General features: G+C 37.1%; 1 protein-coding gene across 1 annotated transcript; it reads left to right on the top strand.

Moving 5' to 3' along the window:
- Positions 1-312: 312 nt before the first annotated feature.
- On the top strand, positions 313-19,768 carry LOC129248658 (uncharacterized). The gene is made up of 4 exons (XM_054888289.1): positions 313-482; positions 545-675; positions 11,263-12,577; positions 19,532-19,768. The coding sequence occupies exons 1-4, from the start codon at positions 435-437 to the stop codon at positions 19,613-19,615; spliced, it is 1,578 nt and encodes a 525-aa protein (XP_054744264.1). The 5' UTR covers positions 313-434; the 3' UTR covers positions 19,616-19,768.
- Positions 19,769-23,365: the final 3,597 nt, after the last annotated feature.

Below are 23,365 nucleotides of genomic sequence, written 5' to 3'. Positions count from 1 at the left end.
CGATCGCCATTGGAAAATACTTTTTCTATAACCTAAAGTTTCTCGTCCAGAATGCGCCTCGATTTAGAAAGTTAAATTTTGTATAAACAAAATTACTAACCAAAATAAATATTAATAAAATAACATAAAGAGATTAATTGAACAAAATAAAATTAGAATAATTGAAAATTAACAATAAACCTTGTACTACTTGAAAGTTCCAGAATTCCTACTGGGTACTTAGAAGCTATCTAAAAATCAGCTGATCGCTGCAACTTTCCAACAGCTGTTCGGTTCATCAAAAGTTAAATGAACTGCGCGAATTAGTGAACATAAGGACTGATTGACTAAGAACCGTTAAGTACCTGCACAAACGGGCTCTACATTTTTTAAATATAGCAGTAAATTGAGATTATAATTTTTATATGATTTTTTTTAAGTTGTGACTTTATATTATGGGTAAAATTTGGCGTACAGTTACCATTTTCGGATTACCCATAAGAGTAAAGTTTCAAATAAATAAATAAAATTCGTTTGTTGAGGTTATAATTTATTCCGTTTGTAGTTGTCTAGGCATAAGCTTCGTATTCTGTTCGAACGTCAAGGGCTGCAGGGATGGCAGGTGGAAGATTTAATTCCACTAGAGGAATGTTTAGTGGCCACTATTGGCTGTGAGACTCGGGAAACGTATGAAAGGTAAGATTTGGTTATGTAAATATTGCTGCTGCCTACATTCATATGTAAATATGTGCATAATTACACGCCCATAAAATAAATATGTATACAGTTGTGTTCGCAATAATAGCAGTGCGGGATTCTGCTGTTTCCGTGGCGCCGCAATCTTATGGCGGATTCTTATAGAACTCGGCAAAAGAAAACGAAATGAAAGAGTAAAATTTTTTGATATCTCGCTTGGTTTTCGAGATATTAAATTAAAAAAAAACACGAAAAGGAGTTCTACGCAAAAATACTGTGGATTGCCTAGCCGGAGTTGGACTGATGAGGGTTATTTTTTTTAAGCGCGGCCGAAGGCTGCCCACGCGAAAAGGAGTTCTACGCAAAAATACTGTGGATTGCCTAGCCGGAGTTGGACTGATGAGGGTTATTTTTTTTAAGCGCGGCCGAAGGCTGCCCACGCGAAAAGGAGTTCTACGCAAAAATACTGTGGATTGCGTAGCCGGAGTTGGACTGATGAAGGCTATTTTTTTTATTATTATAATTTTTTATTTAATATCTCAAAAACTAAGCGAGATATCAAAAAATTTTACTCCTTCATTTCGTTTTCTTTTGTCGAGTTCTATAAGAATCCGCCATTAAATTGCTTCGCCACGGAAACAGCAGTATTGCACGTTCTCTAAAGTGGGAATACACAACTCCAGAATAAACTGGAGAAAATTTGAAAAATGTTTCACTTTTTAAGTGCCTGCCGATTACAAATAAAGAGCATTTCAAAAGTGGTGCCTAGATATGTGGTAGTGAATGGGTTTGTTCATGTAAAAATGATCCAGTCACTTAATTTAGGAGAATTCGTTCTCAAAGTGAAAAATATCAAAAAAAGTACGTGAACGCAAAACCAGTAACAATTTGCAAATTTTACGAACAGCTGATTAAATTGTTGGCAGAAAAATTTTTCCAGTTGAGCTACCTCGTATTAAATTAAAAACAAGATAAAGCAAATAAAATTCAAAATAACGGTCCTCGAAACCACATTTTTTCCACAATAATTTGCTCCATTTCATCATCGCTGTCAGATGAAGAACATTCCATTAGCAGTTACATATTTTGACGTCGCAATCACAGCTTTCTTCTTGACTCAATTCAGAAATTTTAATTCGTGCTTATTAACACACTTTTATTAGGACGGGTTGTATGTATGTATGTATGTATGTATGTATGTAACGGAATCTTTGAGCTTAATTTTCACTGGCTTCTAAACATCTGATCGACTTGAAATTTTGCGCATCTATCAAGGACCGATGACAATGCAATAATTTGATAAAAGTTTTCCATTATCCTTATTGGGATTGCCAGGATTAATATTTTCTTTTTTTACCTGTGGGCAAAAAGTAAGGTGAATTTGGTTGTAAAATGAAAAATCGTCATTTATTCTTGTAAATCAATTTCATCCCCTTCAAAATAATGCCCTCTCGATGAAATACACTTATGCCAACGAGTTTTCCAATCCCCGAAACATGCCAAATAGTCCATTTCCGGTAGTGGTCTCTTGAGTTTTGGGAATAGCCAGAAGTCACACGGAGCCAAATCAGGCGAATACGGTGGTTGCGGAACGATATGCGTGGAATTTTTGGCGAAATAGTCACGAAGAACGAGTGCAGTGTGAGACATGTGAGATAAATTTTCCATTATCCTTATTAGGATTGCCAGGATTAATATTTTATTTTTTTAACACACTTTTATTAGCTCGGGTTGTATGTATGAATGACTGTAACGGAATCTTTGAGCTTAATTTTCACTGGCTTCTAAAAATCTGATCGACTCGGAACACACAACATAGATGACTAGATGGGAAACTCTTTTTCTCGTGAGAGCGCTGAAAAATGTGCATTTTTTATAACATTTGCCAATATTGCCATACCGGTAGAAACATGAATTGGGTATTTTTTTAAACAAAAATTGGGAATTTTTAGTTTCCACACCACCATTGATGCGTGGGATGCTTGATATAGTAAATATTACAATCATTCTATTGGCAACTACCTATGTACAGAGGGTTATGAAAGTGAAGCAAAATGCATCCCACGCTTTTAACTCTAATTTGAATTACTCTATTTGTATCTTAATTTTTGTTATAACTCTGTTCTGAGGTAGTTGACTATGACTGATCCTTCGATTTGCTATTACTTCATTATAGGTCCCTTTGTCATTAAAATTTTTTTTCTACTTTTTAGTTCGATTAGCAATAAAAGCGTGTTTTTTAGTTTTTTTAAGCTATATTTTATTTTTACTTTGCGATCAGCTGTTCTTCTCACTTGCAAATTCTTACAAGTAAACATTTATTCAGTAACTTCCCCCAACTTCCCCTCAAAATGAAATGTCAATTTGCTCTCTCACTTCCCCTACTTTGTAAGTTTTTTGTGTACATGAACACAAAAATGATTGAGTAGACAATTCAAAGATTGATGAAAAAATGTCCGCATATAGGGAGAAGAAAACGCTCGTTGGTTTTTTGGGGTCCGAGATTAATCTACTAACAGAGACAATCTTTATTTTGAACAGGGTGGAGCTGGATCTAGAGCAGTGCTGTCCATCCCATACATCAATTGATGACACGTATTCTTACTCTCCCATCGTTCAGTCGTTAGCAAACCAGCAACGAATAAACACCACGTATGTCCGCGACGCTTAATGTATGCAATACAATGCCCTGTGAGAACTTTTTTATTCTAGAAAATGCCTTTGGCGACTTGCAATGCCTTTTATGTTACAAGTCATTCAAAGGAGGCTATAGATGTAATATCAAAAGGCATTTCGATTCCTCCCACAAAAATTTTCTACTCCAATCCAATATTTATTTATTTTGGTTTAAATTTCCTACTGGGCTGCTCCCATTCTATCGTTCTCACTTATACACTCACATTTTTCATTTTGGACATCACTGATCTAGAGCTACAAGTCATATAACACGGGAAAACAAGCAATAGTGAACTTTGTATTTGTGTGAATCATTAAATTTGGAGAGAGGAGACTTTTTATCATTTTTATTTCATATATATTACAGTGTCACTGCTTGGTGAAGGAAAATTGATGCTCTTCCCTCTTCTCCTTTGAAGACTCTACAACTTCTAAACTCTTCTTCCGATAGGTTTGTTCGCAAACTCCAGACAATATATAAGGTTGTCAAAAAAGTCTTGCGGTATTTTTATTGAATTTTCAATTGTTCATAAAATTGGTTATAATAATGCGATTTAAGTCAAATATGCGCCGTTTTGTTCGATGACGAGTTCCCAACGAGATGCCAACTTCATAATGCCCCTCTTATAGAAGCTCGCTTCCCTATTGTCAAAAAACTCGGAGAGCCAATTTTCACAGGACTCTCTTGTGGACAACTTCCGACAACCAAGCTCGTTCGCTATGGACAGAAATAGGTGGTAATCACTTGGTGCGAGATCCGGACTATACGGTGGATGCAAAAGAACCTCCCATCCGAGCTCCCGGATCTTCTGGCGCGTCACCAAAGATGTGTGTGGCCTGGCGTTGTCCTGATGGAAGACAATTCGGCCTCTGTTGATCAAAGATGGCCTCTTCTGCATGAGTGCTGCATTCAAGCGGTCCAGTTGTTGGCAGTACAGGTCCGAATTGAGCGTTTGGCCATAGGGGAGCAGCTCATAGTGGATGATTCCCTGCCAATCCCACCAAACACACAGAAGAACCTTCCTGCCCATCAATCCAGGCTTGGCCACCGTCTGGGCAGCTTCACCACTTTTCGACCACGACCGTTTGCGCTTCACGTTGTCGTAAGTGACCCACTTTTCATCGCCAGTCACCATCCGCTTCAAAAACGGGTAAATTTTGTTGCGATTCAGAACCGATTCGCATGCATCCATACGGGCAAAAATGTTTTTTTGCGTCAAGTCGTGTGGCACCCATACATCGAGCTTCTTTTTGAATCCAAGCTTCTTCAAATGGTTTATAGCGGTTTGATGACTCATGCCCAGCTCTTGGCCGATGCTACGGCTGCTACTATGCCGGTCTCTTTCGATCAATTCAGCAATTTTATCGCAATTTTTGACGACAGGCCTTCCAGACCGTGGCGCATCTTCGATCACCTCTGCCCCAGAACGAAAACGTTGAAACCATCGTTGTGCGGTGGAAATGGAAACTGTATCGGGTCCATAAACTGCACAAATTTTATTTGCAGCATGAGATGCATTTTTGCCTTTATCGTAGTAGTACTGTAAAATATGCCGTATTTTCTCTTTATTTTGCTCCATGTTTGCGACGCTATAACTCACGAACGACTTAAAGCAAACAACAATTAATCAGACACGTGTTAGCACGTGAAAAGAGCTTTCCAAAAAGCTCTAGCGTGAACCGATGCGACGAATACAACTAGAACTACGCGCTTGCAAAGACAAGCTTGCGGAAATACCGCAAGACTTTTTTGACAACCTTATATATGGCCAAATGAATTGAATGCAATTTTTATCCCTATAAAATTCGATTAGCTGGACAAGAAACCGTGGGGATAGCATGCGGAAAAACTTTACGAACCTAAATCCAGGGACTACCGCCACCGTCATCTGTGGTTCAAGACTAGTCACTGGGTTGGCTGAGGGAATCATTCAGGGAGTTAGCTGCGCTTGTTTGAAAGAGAACTTATTTACAATCAGCAAGCTCTGTCAATAACGTAGCCACTTCTCTATTCCCATGCAAACTTTGGCATGATGAAAAGAATTCAGAGATGTGGGCAATATCAGATCGTTAGTCGACTCTCAGTAAACTTGCAGGAACCAGCTAATTGGGTTAGTGATGTACGAAAAAAAAATCAACACAGTCTCCATTCATGTTTCTTCGTTGCCGTCTGAAAAGATTGTAGAGGTGTGGCCAATATCTCAGCGAAGCTAAACGAATCAGCTGATTCGCTGACATAATCGGGATCATGACTCTGCCCGTGCTACTTCGTTGCCGTTTGAACAGCCATGGTGAAAATATTTTTACAGGTGTGGTCAAGATCGTTAACCGTTAATTTGACAAAACTAGCTGATGGGCTGACGTAGCTAGGATTATGATGCTGTTTGTTTATGAAAAAACTAAGATTGTGTTGGTGATATACGAAAAACATCTACACAGTCTGCACTCATGTTGCTTCATTGCCGTTTGTATAACGATTGATTGCACGAGTGTGTGAATACGTGTGAAATGAGCGGGCAGAATTCGGCTGCCGAATATCCGGTGCTGTGGCAGCCGAAGTTCCCCTCACAATTTCCCTTTTCTCCATAGTTAAAAAGCAAACCTTGTAAATCGATCATCCTTGGACTACCCGATATCGTTGCAGCCTACTTCACAATCCAGTTTTTTATCATAAAGGAGGGTCAAACTTGGTAATTTATCCCCCTTGAAACTTTGACTTAAGTCGACTGTCTTTGAACTAGCAAATAGCAGAGGCGTTAGGTAACAGGGCAGATCTGTTTAAAACGAAAAAACGAAACCCATTGGTTTATTGGTAGATACTTTTGGCGCTATTGCATAAATGAGGAATAGATGCAGGGCTTTGAGCATTACATCTTTCACTAACCTGCTTTGGCTAAAATATTACCTATATTTATCTGAATATTTAGGGGACTTGAACCTAATGGCGATTCGGATTTTAAGCATTTCATTAAGAAAACGCCGTGATTTTTCCTTATGGGGAAGTAAAAAGTGGCCAATTCGCGTGGTGTAGCAATAAGCTGTGTGGCCTACATACAGGGTGAGGTCCAACACTGAGCAAAATCAGAAACGACAGGAGCTTTGTTCTGATAACTTCGAATTTATTTATTCCAAACATTCCCCTCTGGCCTCGATACACTATTTTGCGCCATCTAAAAGCTTTTCGATAGAGTGTTTCAGGTCATTGACCGGACGGTCCTTCAGGATGTCGGTACCAGCTTTTTGGATGGCCTCTACGGACGCAAAACGTTTTCCTTTAATAGCCAAATGCAATTTTCCGAATAGTTAGAAATCACAGGGCGCCATATCAGGTGAATACGGCGAGTCATTGATGGTTAAAATGCGATTTCTAGTCAAAATATCAGTCACAAGATTGGATCGTTGAGATGGTGCATTATCATGCAATAAGCGCCAACTTCCTGCTTCGCGGTATTTAGGGCGAGTTCGACGAATTCGTCGAATGCGATGCAACAAACGCTTCAAAACGCCAAGATAGAAAATTGCATTGACGATTTGGCCCGTTGGCACGAACTCCTTGTGAACAATTCCCTTGGAATCGTCAAAACAAATGAGTATCGACTTGGTTTTTGACTTCTCCAAATGCCATTTTTTGGTTGGTGCCTCGTCTGGGGCTTTACACTCGGCACTTTGATGCTTAGTTTCCGGTTCATGTTGGCAGCACCAAAAATCATCACAAGTTATAATGGTGTAAAGGAAGTTTCAATTTTTTCTGGCCTCTTTAATGAGGTCTCGAATGTTGAATTCTGAGCAATTTTTGGTCCTCGGTTAACTTGTGCGGAATGTAGCCCAAATGATCAGTTAAAATGTGATAAATCGATGTTTTGGAGATATTCAACTCCGAGTCCATGAATTTTAACAATGATTTCCGCTCATTTTTGATAATTTTACGAACAATTTCGATGGAGTTGTCGGTGATTACTGATTTTGGGCGGCCCGTATGTTCTTTGTCATTTATGTCCTCACAACCATCTTTGAAACGTGTAAACCACTCATGAACTCTGGCACGAGATAGACAATCATCGCCATAAACTTTTTTCATCAATTCAAATGTTTCGGTAAACGTTTTACGGATTTTAAAACAAAATTTGATATTAGCTATTTGTTCGAAACTCGTTTTTGTACCGATTATACAAACATACTGACACTTTAGACGCAATAACTTCGCTTCCACTGAACCGAATGTCACCAAACTTTCAGTAGAAATCAGCTATAGATGTAACTTTCAATGCACTAACTCATTAAAAAGACGGCGCCAGCAAAAATATTTTTATGACGTCAGTCTGGTTTATTTTGGACTTCACCTTGTACATACGTTTCTGCACCATGCAATCATATAGGGCGGCATCCGTCGTAACCAAATCTAACTAATAGCTTTTTTTTTAGAAGAGGTGTTATTTTGATATTCAAAGAAAAATGATATTTTTTAATATAATATAAATAATCGGATATTTATTTCATTATAAAGAGGAAGGTATGCCGTTAATAGTGGAAAATAACATCAGGCAACCACGACCACGCTTACAGGACAATATCCTTTTCATGAAATTTTTCATAACCGAATTGCAAAGTGGCTGCCCTATGTCCTCGATAGCCTCACGAATTTCATCTTTGAAATCTTGAATTTACCCTGGGCTGTTGGCGTAGACCTTCTCTTTCACGTGGCGCCAAAGAAAAAAGTCACAAGGTGTTAAATGACAAGATCTCGGTGGCCAATTGTCTTCACCCTTTCGAGCGATAACACGGTCCGGAAACTTTTCCAGTAAAATACAGGGTGGCTGATGAATTTTGCTACATTAAGAAACTCAAATAACTTTTTTTTTTAGTGTATGGAATTCATTTATTTTTTTTTCAAGTTGAAGGTCATTAAATTTTATTAAATGTAGCTTAACTAGTTTTAAAAATAATTGAATTTAAATGCCCCCCATGCTCGTTGACACAAGTGCGGCATCTTAGTAAAAAGTTGTTCATTGCTGCTTTGAGAGTTGCGACAGGAATAGCCGCAATTGTTGCCCGAATGGATTGTTTTAGTTCATCCAAATTTGTTGGCTTTGTTTTATAAACTTCTTGTTTACATAAACCCCACAAGAAAAAGTCAGGTGCAGTAAGGTCAGGCGACCTGGGGGGCCAACGAAATTTGGAGTTTCTTGAAATCAGTTTATTGGGAAATTTTCGTCGCAACTCTGTCATAACAGTCTGGGCTATGTGAGACGTTGCCCCATCTTGTTGAAACCACACAGAGTTGAAAGGAATTCTCTTTCGGCGTAGTTCTGGATAGAAAAATTCTTTCAGCATTTTCAAATAACGGTCTCCAGTAACCGTAACGGTGTGACCATTTTCTTCAAAAAAATAAGGCCCGACAATACAGCGTGAAGAAACCGCACACCACACTGTCACGCGAAGAGGATGCAATTCCGTCTCGTGGAGTATCTGTGGGTTAGAAGTACTCCATATTCGACAATTTTGTTTGTTCACATTGCCGTTTAAATCGAAATGGGCCTCATCAGACATGAAAAGGCGGTTTAACATGTTTTGGTCTTCTTCCACCATTTGCAGGATCTTCTGGCAAAATTCCAAGCGAATCGGCAAGTCTGCTGCATTCAGTTTGTTAACCATTTGAATTTTGTAGGGAAATAAGTCTAAATCTTTGTGCATTATTGTTTGCAAAGACTGTCGGCTGACTCCAAGTTGAGCAGATAAACTTCTTGTTGAAACCCTTGGATTGCTTTGTATAGCTGCAGCTACAGCAGCGATCGTTTCCTCCGTCCGAACTGGTGGGTTTCGATGATAAGGCCTTCTTGCGACTGTTCCATAGATAACTAGATGTGAAACTTATTCATTTTGAGAGAGAGCGCGCCCATGAGGACGTTTCAAAACTTGGCAGCACTCACACATTATGGGATTTTGAGCAGCTGATAGGCGAAATGGCAGGCTGCCAGAAGAAACGCACCAAAAATAACTGACGAAAACAGTTCCTTTTTGCTTAATGGAGAAATGACCACAAAAACTAACAAAAATCGCAATAAGTCATGTTTTTAATTATAACTTATGTTTTTCGCGTTCATTACTTTATTATTATTAAATTACTTTTGTATTTCAGTTTTAAATAATTTCATTTACATATAAATTTTTAAATTTTTGGCTTATTTATGTACATATTTCATACGGATTGTGCTTATTTGTAGTATATGTAGGTGTTTACGAGTGATATAAGGCTATTGGGCAACCGCACACTAAATACTAACCTCAATGGTGGTGTGGAAACTTAAAAATTCCAGACCTTTGGTTCAAAAATACCCAATTCATATTTCTACCGGTGTGGCAATATTGGAAAATGTTATAAAAAATGCACATTTTTCAGCGCTCTCACGAGAAAAAGAGTTTCACATCTAGTCATCTATGACTGTTCCTTGCTCAGCAAAATTATTCACCAGTCTCATTATGGTCCATCTGCTCGGGGGATCGCCGCCAAACATCCGCCTGTACTCTCTCTGTACCAAAACTACGGACTCCAGTGCGTGAAAGCGGCGGACTATCCAAATTCTTGTTTGCGTGTCCCAGTTATCCATTTTAATAAATTTTAAAGATCAATCTGTAAATTAAAACAAAAATGGAACAGATAACTTAAAAAGAAAAAAAGTTATTCAATTTTTTTTTGGTAGCGGCTTTCATCAGCCACCCTGTATCAATAGTTTTGTTGCTTGTATGGCACGTAGCGCCGTCTTGTTGAAAATAAAAGTTGTCCAGATCAATACTATCCAATTCCGGCCATAAAAAATCGTTAATCATCTCTCGTTAGCGCAATCCATTCACCTGTAACACCTGTTATTGGAAAACCCTTTATTTGAATGGAGGGCACCGGACGTAAACTCGTATTACTTTCATTACAAGTGGCAAAGCCTTTTAATGCTCAATTCCGGGTTCAAGGATTAAAGTATAGTTTTTTTGATTTTATAATAGATACCTGATGCTTTCCATTTCAATTCAACCGGGCTATTCGGGTCATGTTCTTCGATTTCGATGTAACTCAAATATGTTGCTCTCTGGTCAAAATAATGAGGCACGTATTTTTTTGTTCGCCCGAAAAAATTTTTTTTCAAGAGTTATCGGCAATTTTGTTTTTCGGCTCAAAATCGATTTTTTTTAATAATATAAGAAATTTTTTTTTAAATGCTCATAACTTAGTCAAAAATAAGCCGATTTGAATGATTCTGAGTTCAAAATAATCGTAATTACTTACACGAGCGACTTCATGTAGAAACAATTGCAAAAAAGAAGTTGAAAATTTTTTATTTTGCAAAAAACAAAAAGTGCGAAACAGGGTTTTTACTCAAAAATTCATTACTCAAAAACAACTCATTTTAGCTACTGGGCATTCAGCTTAATTAAAGTTTGAGATGTTCTTTTGATTTGGAAAAAGTTATAAAAAAATCAAAAATACACTTTTTGAAATATTGAATTTCAAAAAAATTTCAATTTTTTTTCTTTTTTGCTAAATAAAAAAATTTTAACTACTTTTTTGCAATTTTTTCTACATGAAGTCGCTCGTGTAAGTAATTACGATCATTTTGAAACCAGAATTATTAAAATCGGTTCATTTTTGACTAAGTTATGGGCATTTAAAAATTTGTTTTCTAATATAATTAAAAAAAATCGAGTTTGAGTCAAAAAACAAAATTACCGATAACTCTTGAAAAAAAATTTTTTCGGGCGAACAAAAAAATACGTGTCTCATTATTTTGACCAGAGAGCAACATATTTGAGTTACATCGAAATCGAAGAACATGACCCGAATAGTCCGGTTGAATTGAAATGGAAAGCATCACCTACAAAATCCAAATTCACTTTTTCATTTAAATGTTTCTGTTTTTACAGCTTCCTAAATCTAGCCACATGTGTGCCGTTTCGCAACTATCCTAACCTACGTATATATAACACACCACCCACATCTCTTTCCTGTGTGCAACGCGATCCCAATTCACCCAGCATTGCAAGTCTGAACATCTATTGCCTGCGTTCCATCTTTGAGCTATGCAGCCTGAAGAGCCAAATCGCCTTAACCAAGGTATGCGATTATTTTTGCAAAGCCATCGTCTGCATTTGGCAACGGCGTTATGCCAATCTGCACTTCTCATTTCAACATTTCAAATGTACATATGGATTGGATGACAAAGAACTGTGGGATTTTTGCATGCTAATCGGTCCGTATGTGCACCGCATGAAATTCAATACTGTGATTATCGCCCCTGTCTCACAACAATGCCCTGTTAAGCGGGAAAACCTAATGCGGGCTATCAAAAGCCCCATTAATGTTGCACTTTGTCGCCATTTGGTGCATTTTGCGCACCTACACGACTTTGAGGTACAGGGCAAATACCTCGACGAATATACGGTGCGTGAATTGGCGCGATATTGTCCGCAACTGCGCAAACTAAGATTATTAGATCCGGGCTCCCGATGGCTTTTTGGTAAAAACATTCACCTGCTGCGTAATTTGATGTCACTGAGTGTGCAGAATTGTGATAGATTTCGGCGTGAATCCATGTTATATATTTGCCGCGAGCTGCCGCTGAAGGAGTTGAATTTCGTGGGCTGCAAGAAGTTGCAGCATGCACATACGATTCAGAGAATGTGCTTACATCTTCAGTCGGTGCAGAGACTGCATTTGACCGCAATTTCGGATAGTGTTATGTTAACGACGATTTTGACATTGCCAACATTGAAGCGATTGAAATTTTATTGGTTGAATGATGACATAGGATTTCAAAGAATGCTATTTAAAAAGCTCCTGGAATTGCGGCGAGACACATTGTGTTGCTTACGCTTTTCAAATGAGCCGATTCTCCTGGAATATGCATCGCAGACGAATTGGCCGAAGGAACGATACGCCTCATTGCGTGAGTTTGTTACCGTAAATGCACTACCGTGGAAATGGAAAGAATGTTTCGCTGAATGGTTACAATTGTTGTGCGGTAGCACGAGCTTAAAGGCAATTACCTGCGAGTATTGTCGCGTTTTTTCATCCAAACAAATATTGCAAACGCCAAATTTCTGTAAACGATTGAAGGTGATTCGACTTATTGGCTGTCGCGAATTGGCTGACGAGCGATTGCTGCAGTCTTGGAGCAGGAAAAGACGTTTTGGTTGCCAGTTACTTATTGAAGGTGACTTACCATGGACGATTGTACAGGTAAAAATGAATAAATTGCTTTTTTAAAATTACTTAAAGAGATCATAGCGTCTACGCATAGTCGAATAGTTTAAGTTGGATTTGTCTCTTAGCCAAGTCGGTGCGTGGTGATTTGGGAATTCTACTCTAGACTTTAAAACTCCATCAAGTGAGTTATCGTTAAGTGTAGATGCGCTTTTTTTTACTTATTTATTTGTTTTTTTAAATAAAGTAACACCTAACGCCCAATATTGGAATCCCAATGGCAGCTTGCAAATTAAGGATAAAAAATAATATTCTCCAGGAGGGCAATAGGTCATGGAGAGAAGAAAATACGAGTGTTACAACCAGGCTAATTTTACCGCAAATAGATAAGAGAAGATCAGGAGAATTGCTTAAGGGGGTATTCTAGTCTAGAGGCCCGAAATTCGAGCATTTTTTAACGGTGAATAAAAAAAAACTATTGATATTCTTACTATCCATTTTTTTATCATTTATTTCTTTATATATTAAGAGCACACAAAATGAATTTAAAAAAAAAAATCATGGAATTATGCGCCCTTGAAGTGGAAGGGGAAAACAAAAGACAGTGTCCTCGTCGTCACGATTTCTACCCTTGTGGTCATCTGAAAAAAAAAAAACGATGACAAATTCTTAATTAATATGAATGTCATTATCGTATGACGCAAAAAAAAGGGAAACAATTTTTTTTCATAAAATGGCGGCTACTCAAAAATTGAGCTCGATTTTTCCCTAATTTTTAAGCTTTCTCGAATTGTTTACAGATATTAAAAAATTGAAATTTCCAGTTTTTCGTGCTTCATCCGATAGAGATATATTAAAAGAATACTCATGATAAACTTCAAGCAAATAGGTTGATTAGAACTTGAGATAACGTGCCGTTTAAAGTTCGCCGCCTGCTCAAACCGGTCTAGCTGTCGCGTCACTAAAATAGTTGTAACTTCGAAAATAATTCGAATTTTGAAAAATCCTTTTAGGGAGATATTTTTGAATACTTAAACTATCGAATTTTGAAAAAAAAAATCGTTCGATACTTTTAAATTTCTAGACTAGAATACCCCCTTAACCTCTCAAGAGAGAGCAACTCGAAGGTCGTGGTTTGTGTCACCGATCATTGGTAGGCACCTTTCTAGGTTAGGAATCGGAAGAAACAGTAGAACACTTCCTGTGCAATTGTCTAGCTTTAGCTAGGAGCAGAGCAAAGTTGTTGGGAAAATACAATACCGTTTTGACGCTCTTACGGAACTATCCGGCGTTGGGATAAAACCTATCCTACGCGTCTTAAGAGAATCTAACTGGTTCCATGAGAAGTAGGCAGTAAGGTTCCCGTGTTACACAGTGGTACTACAACGGACCTACATGGTCTAAGTGAGTTGGCTACTCCAAGCCGACTGCCATAAAAACCTAACCTAACTTTAACATCTAACTTCAAATTTTGCGAATTTGACTATATAACTTATACTTTTATAATTTATGCTTTATAATGTTGTTTATTAACTTTGGTGTGTAGCAGTAGCGACCGTCATAGCCAAGTGGTTGGTGCGTGACTACCATTCGGCAGTGTGTAGGTTCGAATTTCCGTCCATGAAACACCAAAATGATAGAAAAAGTTTTTCTAATAGCGGTTGCCCCTCGACAGGTAATGGCAAACCTTCGAGTGTATTTCTGGCATGAAAAAGCGCCTCATAAAAAATGTCTGCCATTCGGTGTCAGCTTAAGACTGTAGGTCCCTCCATTTGTGGAACAACATCAAGATGCGCGCCACACACCCAAAAAGGGTGTACGCGCCAATTATATATATAGATGTAGCAGCACAAAGGAATCGAAGTAGATATAGGAATGAACAGTAATGTATCAAAATGCTCAGAATCGATTAACGGATTATATACAGTTAGAAGGTCGAAAAAAGCGAATTTTCCAGATTTTTTTCTGAGAAAACTTTTAAATTTATTGATCGAATTTGTACACATGTAATGTTATCTTTTACTGTAAGTAAAAATATTTATTTCGAAAGGAGCTACAGCTGATCTCCGGGAGTTCCTCTCAAAAACGACGTTTTGCCGTGACCACTATATCTCTGAACTGGATCCTCTGAAATTAAAAAACCAAGCAGATTTCTCTAAACTAATGTTAAATCTAGCAATTAATCGAAGAAATAAGCAAAATAAATTTTTTCGACAGAATGGCGGTTTCTCAAAAAAAAAAAAATCGATTTTAACCAAAATTTCGGTCTTAAATTATTTATAGAAAAAATATTTATCGGTGAGAAAAAATCTTCGATTAATTAGAAACTCGTGTTAAAATTTGAGACTAATTGGTTTAGCCGTTTTCGAGTAATGTTGGTCACCGACTCTGAAAACACAATTTTGAGAAAAACGCGTTTAAAGTTTGAAAAACACTTTGCATAGTAGGATAGGAAACGCCTTTTCAAATTTGCGTGTAACTTAGAAAATATTCACCGGAACGATATTAAATTTTCTGTGTGTATTCTTAAGTATATGTAGAGTAGAATGGGGTAAGATAGGTCATTTTTTTTTGGAGAGCTCTTGCTACGGTGTTTTTGCATTGATTTTGAAAAATAAGCAAGATTTTGAAAGGTTATTTATCTGCTAACATTTTGGTTATACTGACTTATGTTTGGCTAAATATTTTGGAAGCTGCATTCAATAAGACAAAGGTACTTTTTTTCGATATTTTCAAAATCGGGGGGCACGATAAATCACTATATGTGAGGGGAAAAGAACAATGTACATGGCTTGGAAATTAACGTTTTAACTTTTATTTATAGAGTATGAACACTGTACATGTTATAAAAGTTAGAAATTTTTCTTTAATTCATTTTTCTTCTCTTCTTTGGTAAATTTTTGGCGTTTTTGTATGAGCTTCTGCCTCTTTGCAGCCTCTCTTTCTTTTTTTCTTTCGGCGGCAAATTGTTTTTTTGCTTCCGCGTCCGATTTCTTCTGAGCTGCAGCTGCTTGCTCAGCGCGTAATGACTCTAGCATCACTGCATCTGTAAGAAGTGCAGCTTTACGTCGCTTCCGGCCTCAATTTGTTGGTTTGTGCAGTGGAGCTTTAGGAAACGGCCGAATGTCCTCAATTGGAATGAATAGGTCGAGATTCGATCGATCTGGCTCTTGATCGGCATTCGATAAAACAGGCTCTTCATGGGCATTCGATGGACCAGTATCTTGATGATCAATCGATGGACCAGCCTCTTGATCTGGTTCGTCCTCGTACGGACGATCAGTTACGAATGCTGGCGTGAAATCATCTTCCGGAAAAGTGGCGCGATTAAATGGCCAAATGCCAGTTGATCTGAATCCAGCGATGATATTCATGCTGGAAGCACCTTTCAACAAGGATTCAGCTACCAGTTCAGCTATTCGGTCGATGGTAATAGGAATGCTGGAATGATTTAATATCCACGCCTTGCAGGAATGGTCAAAATAAGTTTTGAGCGGCCCAAATACTCCTCTATCGAGAGGCTGCAAACGATGGCTGGTGTGCGGAGGTAGAGTTAATACTTCAATATTATTATTCTTACATAAGTCTAATCCAGCAATTGTCATGTGAGATTCGTAGTTATCCATGATGAGCAAAGTTTTTTCAGTACTGGATCGAATCGCATAATTTTTGCTTCGAACGGAATTTTAAATTGTTTAGAGGCTGATCGAACACTAGCGCCATCTCGGACTGCCGCGATTGCGTTTTTTACGTCCTCTTCACTTCGTTTCGGCGTTTTTCGCACATAATTACGCACCATTTTGCTGCAAAAACAATTAAAATTTATTTTATTCAATTAAAAGTATGGACCTATAATGCCCCCAGACGGCTGACCTGGGCACTATAGCATGGGCACCAAGCACATGTTTTATGTTAGTGTCGATATTTTTTTTAAAAACAAAAAATATCAAAAAACTAACACGTTATTCGTGTTCAGCATTATTTTCTACGTAAAATAAAACTCACCTGACAAATATTTACATGCATTAAATGCACTGCACCGTAGAATAATAAAAATGCTATGTCGGAGAAAAGCTCACAAAAAACTAAACGACGCCAAAACTAGGATAACTAATCAATGGTGATGGCCGAAATGACAATCGCGAACGTTGTTCCCCACCACGTATTCAATTCACATAAGACAATTCACAAAAACAGTGCGACGAAAACCCCACCTACTTATTGTGCTCCCATACCTATCTTACCCCATTCTACTCTACATTAAGAAAAAAAAAATAATAAAAAAAAAATCGATTTTTTGAAAATTCTAACTGTATAGGTATGACCCCTTAAGCCATGTCTGTCCGTTCGTCCACCTGCCCATGTGCACGATAACGCGAGAAAAAATTAATATAACACATAGATGGCACTAGTTTTATTGGATGCACCTCTTTTTCAGTTAGTACTAATCTTAATAAGACAGCTGTTCAAATTTTACGATACTCTGTTCATTGGTTCGTGAGTTATTGCGCTAAGAGTGACGCTACTTTTTTATTTCCAAAACAATGGACCAAAAACAATTGCGTGTTTTAATTTTACACTGCCTCTTGATGAGGAAAAATATTGTTCAAGCGAAGCAATGGCTTGAATAGTGCTATGGGGACTCGGCTCCTTCAGAAGCAACAATAAAACGATGGTTTGCTGACTTCAAACATGGTCGTAGCGACACCGATGATGCACAAGGCAGGGGACGTCAAAATGAGAAAACCAATTGACTTGAAATGTAATCAATACCCTATGATCAGAAGTACCGGAAATGTTTAAATAAAACAAAACAGAGTTAAAAATCAGGCAAATTTATTTTATCTCTTTCAAAATATGACCCGTCTGAAACAACACACATGTGACAACGTTTAACCCAGTCCTTCATGCACTCCTGGTAGGCCGACGAGTGGCCTTCAGCTCCTTCGTCGCATTCTCTTTGATCTCGTCTATCGACTAAAATCTCCTTCCGCGAAGTCGTAACTTCAACTTGGGAAACAAAAAGAAAACAGAAACAAAATCCGGACCGTGTTATCTCTCGAAGATGTGATCACAATTGGCCACCGTGATCTTCATTTAACACCTTGTGACTTTTTTCTTTGGGCCACGGGCCAAGAGAAGATCTACGCCAACAGCCCACGGTCGATTGAAGACCTCAAAGAAGGAATTCGTGAGGCTATCAAGGACATAGGGCAACCACTTTGTAATTCGGTTATGGAAAATTTCATGAAAAGGATATTGTCCTGTAAGCGTGGTCGTGGTCGTCATGTGCCTGATGTTATTTTCCACTATTAACGGCATACCTTCCTCTTTATAATGAAATAAACATCCGATCATTTATATTAAAAAATAGCATTTTTCTTTGAATATCCAAAAAACACCTCTGATTGGAAAACTCTTTATTTACTTGGTGTTTGGTCAAATAATCCGGAACAATTTGTCCTCGGTACGATGCAAAATCCAAGAATTGTTTGCCCACATTTCCGGCCGTTTGTGCGTACAGCATCTCTCTCTCAAACGCTTCAAAACGGATAAATAGTGACAGATGTGTGTCTTACAGTCCAACAAAATAATAAAAAAATATGGATGGGTTCCCACGTGCGCGGTTCGTTTAAATTAAACATTCCCGGTACTTTCTGATCACAGGGTATAAATGGTATATTCGTTGACATATTGACATTTTGCATGGACGAACGCATGAATTTTGTTGCATAAAGGTCATTTCAAACGCCAAAAAATACGGTTGTTTTCCGAATTTTTATTGAGAAAGCTATCAGTTGAATCTTTTGGAAAATTTACAGCCATATTTATTATGCATTATATAAAATCAACTTCAATTTTTGGTCGATTTTCTGGAAAATTGTGGCTTTGACAACGCTCGAGGTGAAATTTCTATGAAAATTTCTGGTCGCTGGCCGCCACAATAACTCAGCTCCTGGTTGTCTGAAAGGAAAAATTCAAATGGCATTTTACTCCTTATGAATATAGTTTCAGTATGAGCTATTGAAAAAAAATTTTTTCGAAAATTAATATAACTGCGATGGTTGAAAGACAAAGTTTGTTTTTTCGCAGATTTTTTCCTCGGATTTTTATTTATAAAAAAAAAAGTCATGCATGTATTTTATTTTCCGTAGTTTATGATAGAGACAGATATCATTTCGAGATTCGTGTCAAATTTGACAGCAATCGACCTCGAAATATCATGGCGGCCGTATAGAAAAATGCTGTTTTGAGAAAAAACGCATTCAAATATTTATGTGAAAAAGGTATATATTTAATACTCACAGCATTTTCGTGTTAATCAGCTATTCCCAGAGCATATAGTCTCCCTCTTCCTCTTCAAAAAATTGATTTTGTACCATTTGCTGACCCCGACGTAAAATTCGAGCTTCTTTCGTTGCATTAAGGCACGGCTATTGCTCGCGCGCTTTCTCAGTATTATGGAGCGCGCCGAGATCATTGATCACGCATAACTTCGTCAATTTAACGAATTTTGTCATGAAATTTTGCACAGAGTTCTTTGAAAGTATAATAAACAAGAATCGGTAAAAAAATCGATTTTTTTAAGCCGCGGAGTGGGAACCCCCCCTAAATATATTTATTACAATTTTCGGACGATTTTTATTGTTACAAATTTGGACCTTTTCTCTTTTTAGAACATGCCTTTTTAGCAAGAAAAAATTATAATAAAAACTGTTGGTATATGGTTAGTTTCTTTTTAAAAATTAACAAAAATTATTTTTTTTTTTCGATATATTTATTATTTTCGCTTTCAACTCAAATTCGGTTCATTTCATTCTGGTATGAAGATCTTCGATAAGAGAAATTAAACTGGGTTTGAAATATATAAGTACATATACGTTTTTTTAATATAAAATAATATTCCTTATTCTACTTTAAGAAACAATAATAATAATAATATATTTCATACATATATATTCTTTACATTTATATTTCCATGAATTGAAGCGCATGAGAAACGAAATAACGCTGCGTCACAAAAAGTTTGAACCGCAACCGATTACGCGTTGCATTGAGTGCCATTTCAAGTAACACTCGTATTGGGAAACTAAGTTAAGGGCCAAGGAAAAAATCGCGATTATTATCTATACCTTATAGTTGCATGTATTTTTTTTTAATTATATATTTTGAAATTTTCCTTGTTAAAGTTAATAAAATTATTTCTAATAAAACAAAAAAAAAAAACATTTTTACAAAACACATCCATTTTTTTATTTTCCAAACAAAAGTTTTGTGGTCCAACTAAGCCTAAGCCAGGATGATGAGGTGGAATCACCTCAGTAATTACTTCTCAGCTAACCTGGTTTTGCAAGGCTAAGGCGCAAACATCTTTGCCCTCAATTTTTATAACGTCCGAGAAGTTATCAGGCTTGGACAAATGATAGTTGTTGAAATCGTAACAAAGTTTATTTGGTTCGTATTGAGATGAGGTATTCAGTTTGTAGCAAACCTGTTTTTGCGTTACGTCAAATTTAATTAAAGCGTTGGCAATATTTTAAGTGTGGGCATTGCCAGGTTATGTTATCGTCACTTTGAAAATATCGTCAAGTAAGTCAGTACGTTGTGTTCGTGCTCTTTAATGTTTGAAAGCATTGTTTCATTTATACAATGGAGGAGAAAGAAGGACGCCGAGATTATGGGTGAATCTGTTTTTGCCAGGAAAACGGAATTTATTAAATAGGTCTATTCATGAAGCAAATAGTTTGTAACAATCGTTACAAAATTACCACGTTTTGGTGTTCGTGTACCCAAAAAACTTGCAAAGTAGGGGAGAGAGCAAAATGGCATTTCATTTTGAGGGGAAGTTGCAAGTTTTTACTGGGCAAATTTTTACTTTAACGTATTTGCAAGTGAGAACAGCTGATTGCCAAGTATAAATAAACACGAATCAAAATTTGCGATCCCGTCAGTACTTCAACGAACATTCCTCACATTGTTCTTCGGCAATTAGTGTTGTGTTACCTTGCTCATTGCCGTTACCTTGCTCATTTGTCGTTACCTTGCTCATTGCCGTTACCTTGAATGAACTGCAAGCGAAAGCGCGGAGTGAACGACAGAGCAAACAAAGCAAACGAACGGCAACGTTCGACATCTTGCTCTCTCCTACTTAAGTGAGCGTATATGTGTATGTATGTACAGGGTTGGCCATATTAAACTGACCCATTGAATAACCCTATAACTTTTTACTGTAATTTGAAATCTAAGGTTTACGTCAACAAGCCAAAGACACTAGGCGCACTTAAGGCTAATATCCGACGGGAAATAGCCGCCATATCGGCCGAGACGCTGGCCAAAACTATGGAAAACGCCGAAAAACGGGCACATTACGCTATACGAGCTAAGGGCGACCACTTGCGCGATATTATATTCAAAAAGTGATGTAAACGAATCTCCTTGAACTAAATTAAATGTTTTTCACAATGAAACACAAAAAAATGTTTCTTTTTCCATATTTTTTTAATAATCACATGGGTCAGTTTAATATGGCCAACCCTGTATATGCGCATATGTACATATATAAATTCACGTATTTGTATTTGCATATGCCTTCTTATTGATTATTATTAATTTGATTTACTTGAAGAATTTAAAATAAAACCAAGTTTGTTAATAATACCTGTTGTTTTAATGTAATTATTATTTTTTGACGTGATAACGTCTTATAATTCTATGTAGCCGGCTGCACGCACCAAAATATGAGCAGCATGTTATGTTATGTTATGTTATGTTATGTTATGTTATGTTATGTTATGTTATGTTAATGTTAATTCATTTTCTATATCCATACAAAATATCTATCAAACAAATAAAATTAAAATTTTCTTTTGAAAAATGCAACCATTCAATCAGTAGTTTCTTATGACGTTATCACGTTAAACTATCGTCAGTAAACCGACTTTACAGACAACCTCTTTTTTTTTTTATTGAACCGCAATTTCTTTGTTAGTATCAACAACTACAATTCTAATATTTTAAAATTATTGGCATACCTCAAGGTTCTCCTCTTTCAGTAATTTTGTTCATCATAGCTTTGAATGAAATTACTTCCTTAATTTCCACACTCCCATCTATTAGTCATTTTATTTACGCTGATGATCCGGTATTTTTCTTTGACCTAAAAGACCTTTCCCAGATAAAAACTCACTCTGACAGCGATGATGAAATGGAGCAAATTATTGTGGACAAAATTAAATCATGTGATTCCAAAGCTCGTTCTTTTACATTTTATTTGCTTTAATTTTTTTATATTTAATACGAGTTAGCTCAATTAAAAAATTCTTAATTTTTGTAATTTTTCCAGCCAACAATTTAATAAGCTGTTCGTAAAACTTGCAAATTGTTACTAGTTTTGCGTTCATGTACTTTTTTGATATTTTTTTCTTTGAGAGGGAATTCTCGGAAATTAAGTTACGTCTCTATTGTCAGGTTCATTGAATTCGACCATTGAATGTCGCTCAAGATAATAGATTTCGAAGTTTACTCTTCGACTATGGTGAAAAGGAAAATTGTGAGAGGAACTTTGGCTACCACGTTATGGTGCTCATGGTGCTCACACTCACCAAAGTAAACGCAAGCCCATGTGAGCTAACACGATGAAACTAATGAAGCCTCATGTAAATATATTCTCACTCACCACCCTTCCGTTCCGTAGTATCGTACATTTTATCGTAGGATTTTGGATAGTTTCCCTAGAATCGTGTCAGCTGATTGCTCTCTCACCACACAGTGTTGCTTACCAGTACATTTCGAAATCATTGACAAAATAAACTTAGAAAAATTTAAATTTTTATTAAAATAACTTAAAAGCGATGTTGAATAATGTTAATTACAGATAAATGAACTATTTGAATTTGATGGTTCTTGACTTTGGCATATTAAACAATGAAAAATTGCAACTGATAACGGGGATGTGTGCAAAAATATCAATGGCAACATTGTGTAGATACAACCAAACACAAACACACAGATTTCCGCAGCCCGTAGAATACACAGAATTGAGTAAAACTTATCCTGTAGAAAACAACTGCGTTCTTTTAGTTACACATTTGCACAATACATAGGTTTGTGTGTGTCTGTGTTTGGTTGCATCTACACAATAATGCCATTGATATTTTTGCATACATCCCCGTTATCAGTTGCAATTTTTCATTGTTTAATATGCCAAAGTCAAGAACATCCAAATGCAAATAGCTCATTTATATATAATTCATAAAAAAACGTTGTTTTTAAGTTTTTTTAATAAGAATTAGAATTTTTCTAAGTTTATTTCGTAAATGATTCGAAATGTCCCGTCAACAATCTACGATACTACGGAACGGTGGTGAGAATTCATTCACTGATTGGTGAATGTCAGCACCATCACTTGAGGATTCGGCAGCCGAATTATGCACGATCATTTCACATGTATTCACACACTCGTCCACACACACAGGTCGTGTTAATTTGTTTTCGTATATCACTAACACAATCTCAGTTTCTTTGTAAACGCACCCCAAGTGAAGTACGCCTAACAGCTATATATATATGTAAATAATTGGCGCGTACTCCCTTTTTAGGTGTTTGGCCGAGCTCCTCCTCCTATTTGTGGTGTGCGTCTTGATGTTGTTCCACAAATGAAGGGACCTACAGTTTCAAGCCAACTCCGAACGGCAGATATTTTTTATGAGGAGCTTTTTCATGGCAGAAATACACTCGGAGGTTTGTCATTGCCTGCCGAGGGGCGACCGCTATTAGAAAAAACTTTTTCTTAATTTTAATCTTTCACCGAGATTCGAACCGACA

The sequence above is a fragment of the Anastrepha obliqua genome, chromosome 5, assembly GCF_027943255.1.
Source record: "Anastrepha obliqua isolate idAnaObli1 chromosome 5, idAnaObli1_1.0, whole genome shotgun sequence".
Lineage (NCBI taxonomy): Eukaryota > Metazoa > Arthropoda > Insecta > Diptera > Tephritidae > Anastrepha > Anastrepha obliqua.
Note: the sequence above shows the minus strand (reverse complement) of the source record. Positions and strands in the feature narration are given on the sequence as shown.

Excerpts from the sequence above, each read along its gene's own strand:
- LOC129248658 (XM_054888289.1), top strand. The coding sequence starts at position 435 with ATGGGTAAAATTTGGCGTACAGTTACCATTTTCGGATTACCCATAAGA. Across the intron at positions 483-544 it reads TTTTCGGATTACCCATAAGA|TTGTCTAGGCATAAGCTTCG; the intron begins GTAAAGTTTCAA and ends TTCCGTTTGTAG. Across the intron at positions 676-11,262 it reads ACTCGGGAAACGTATGAAAG|CTTCCTAAATCTAGCCACAT; the intron begins GTAAGATTTGGT and ends CTGTTTTTACAG.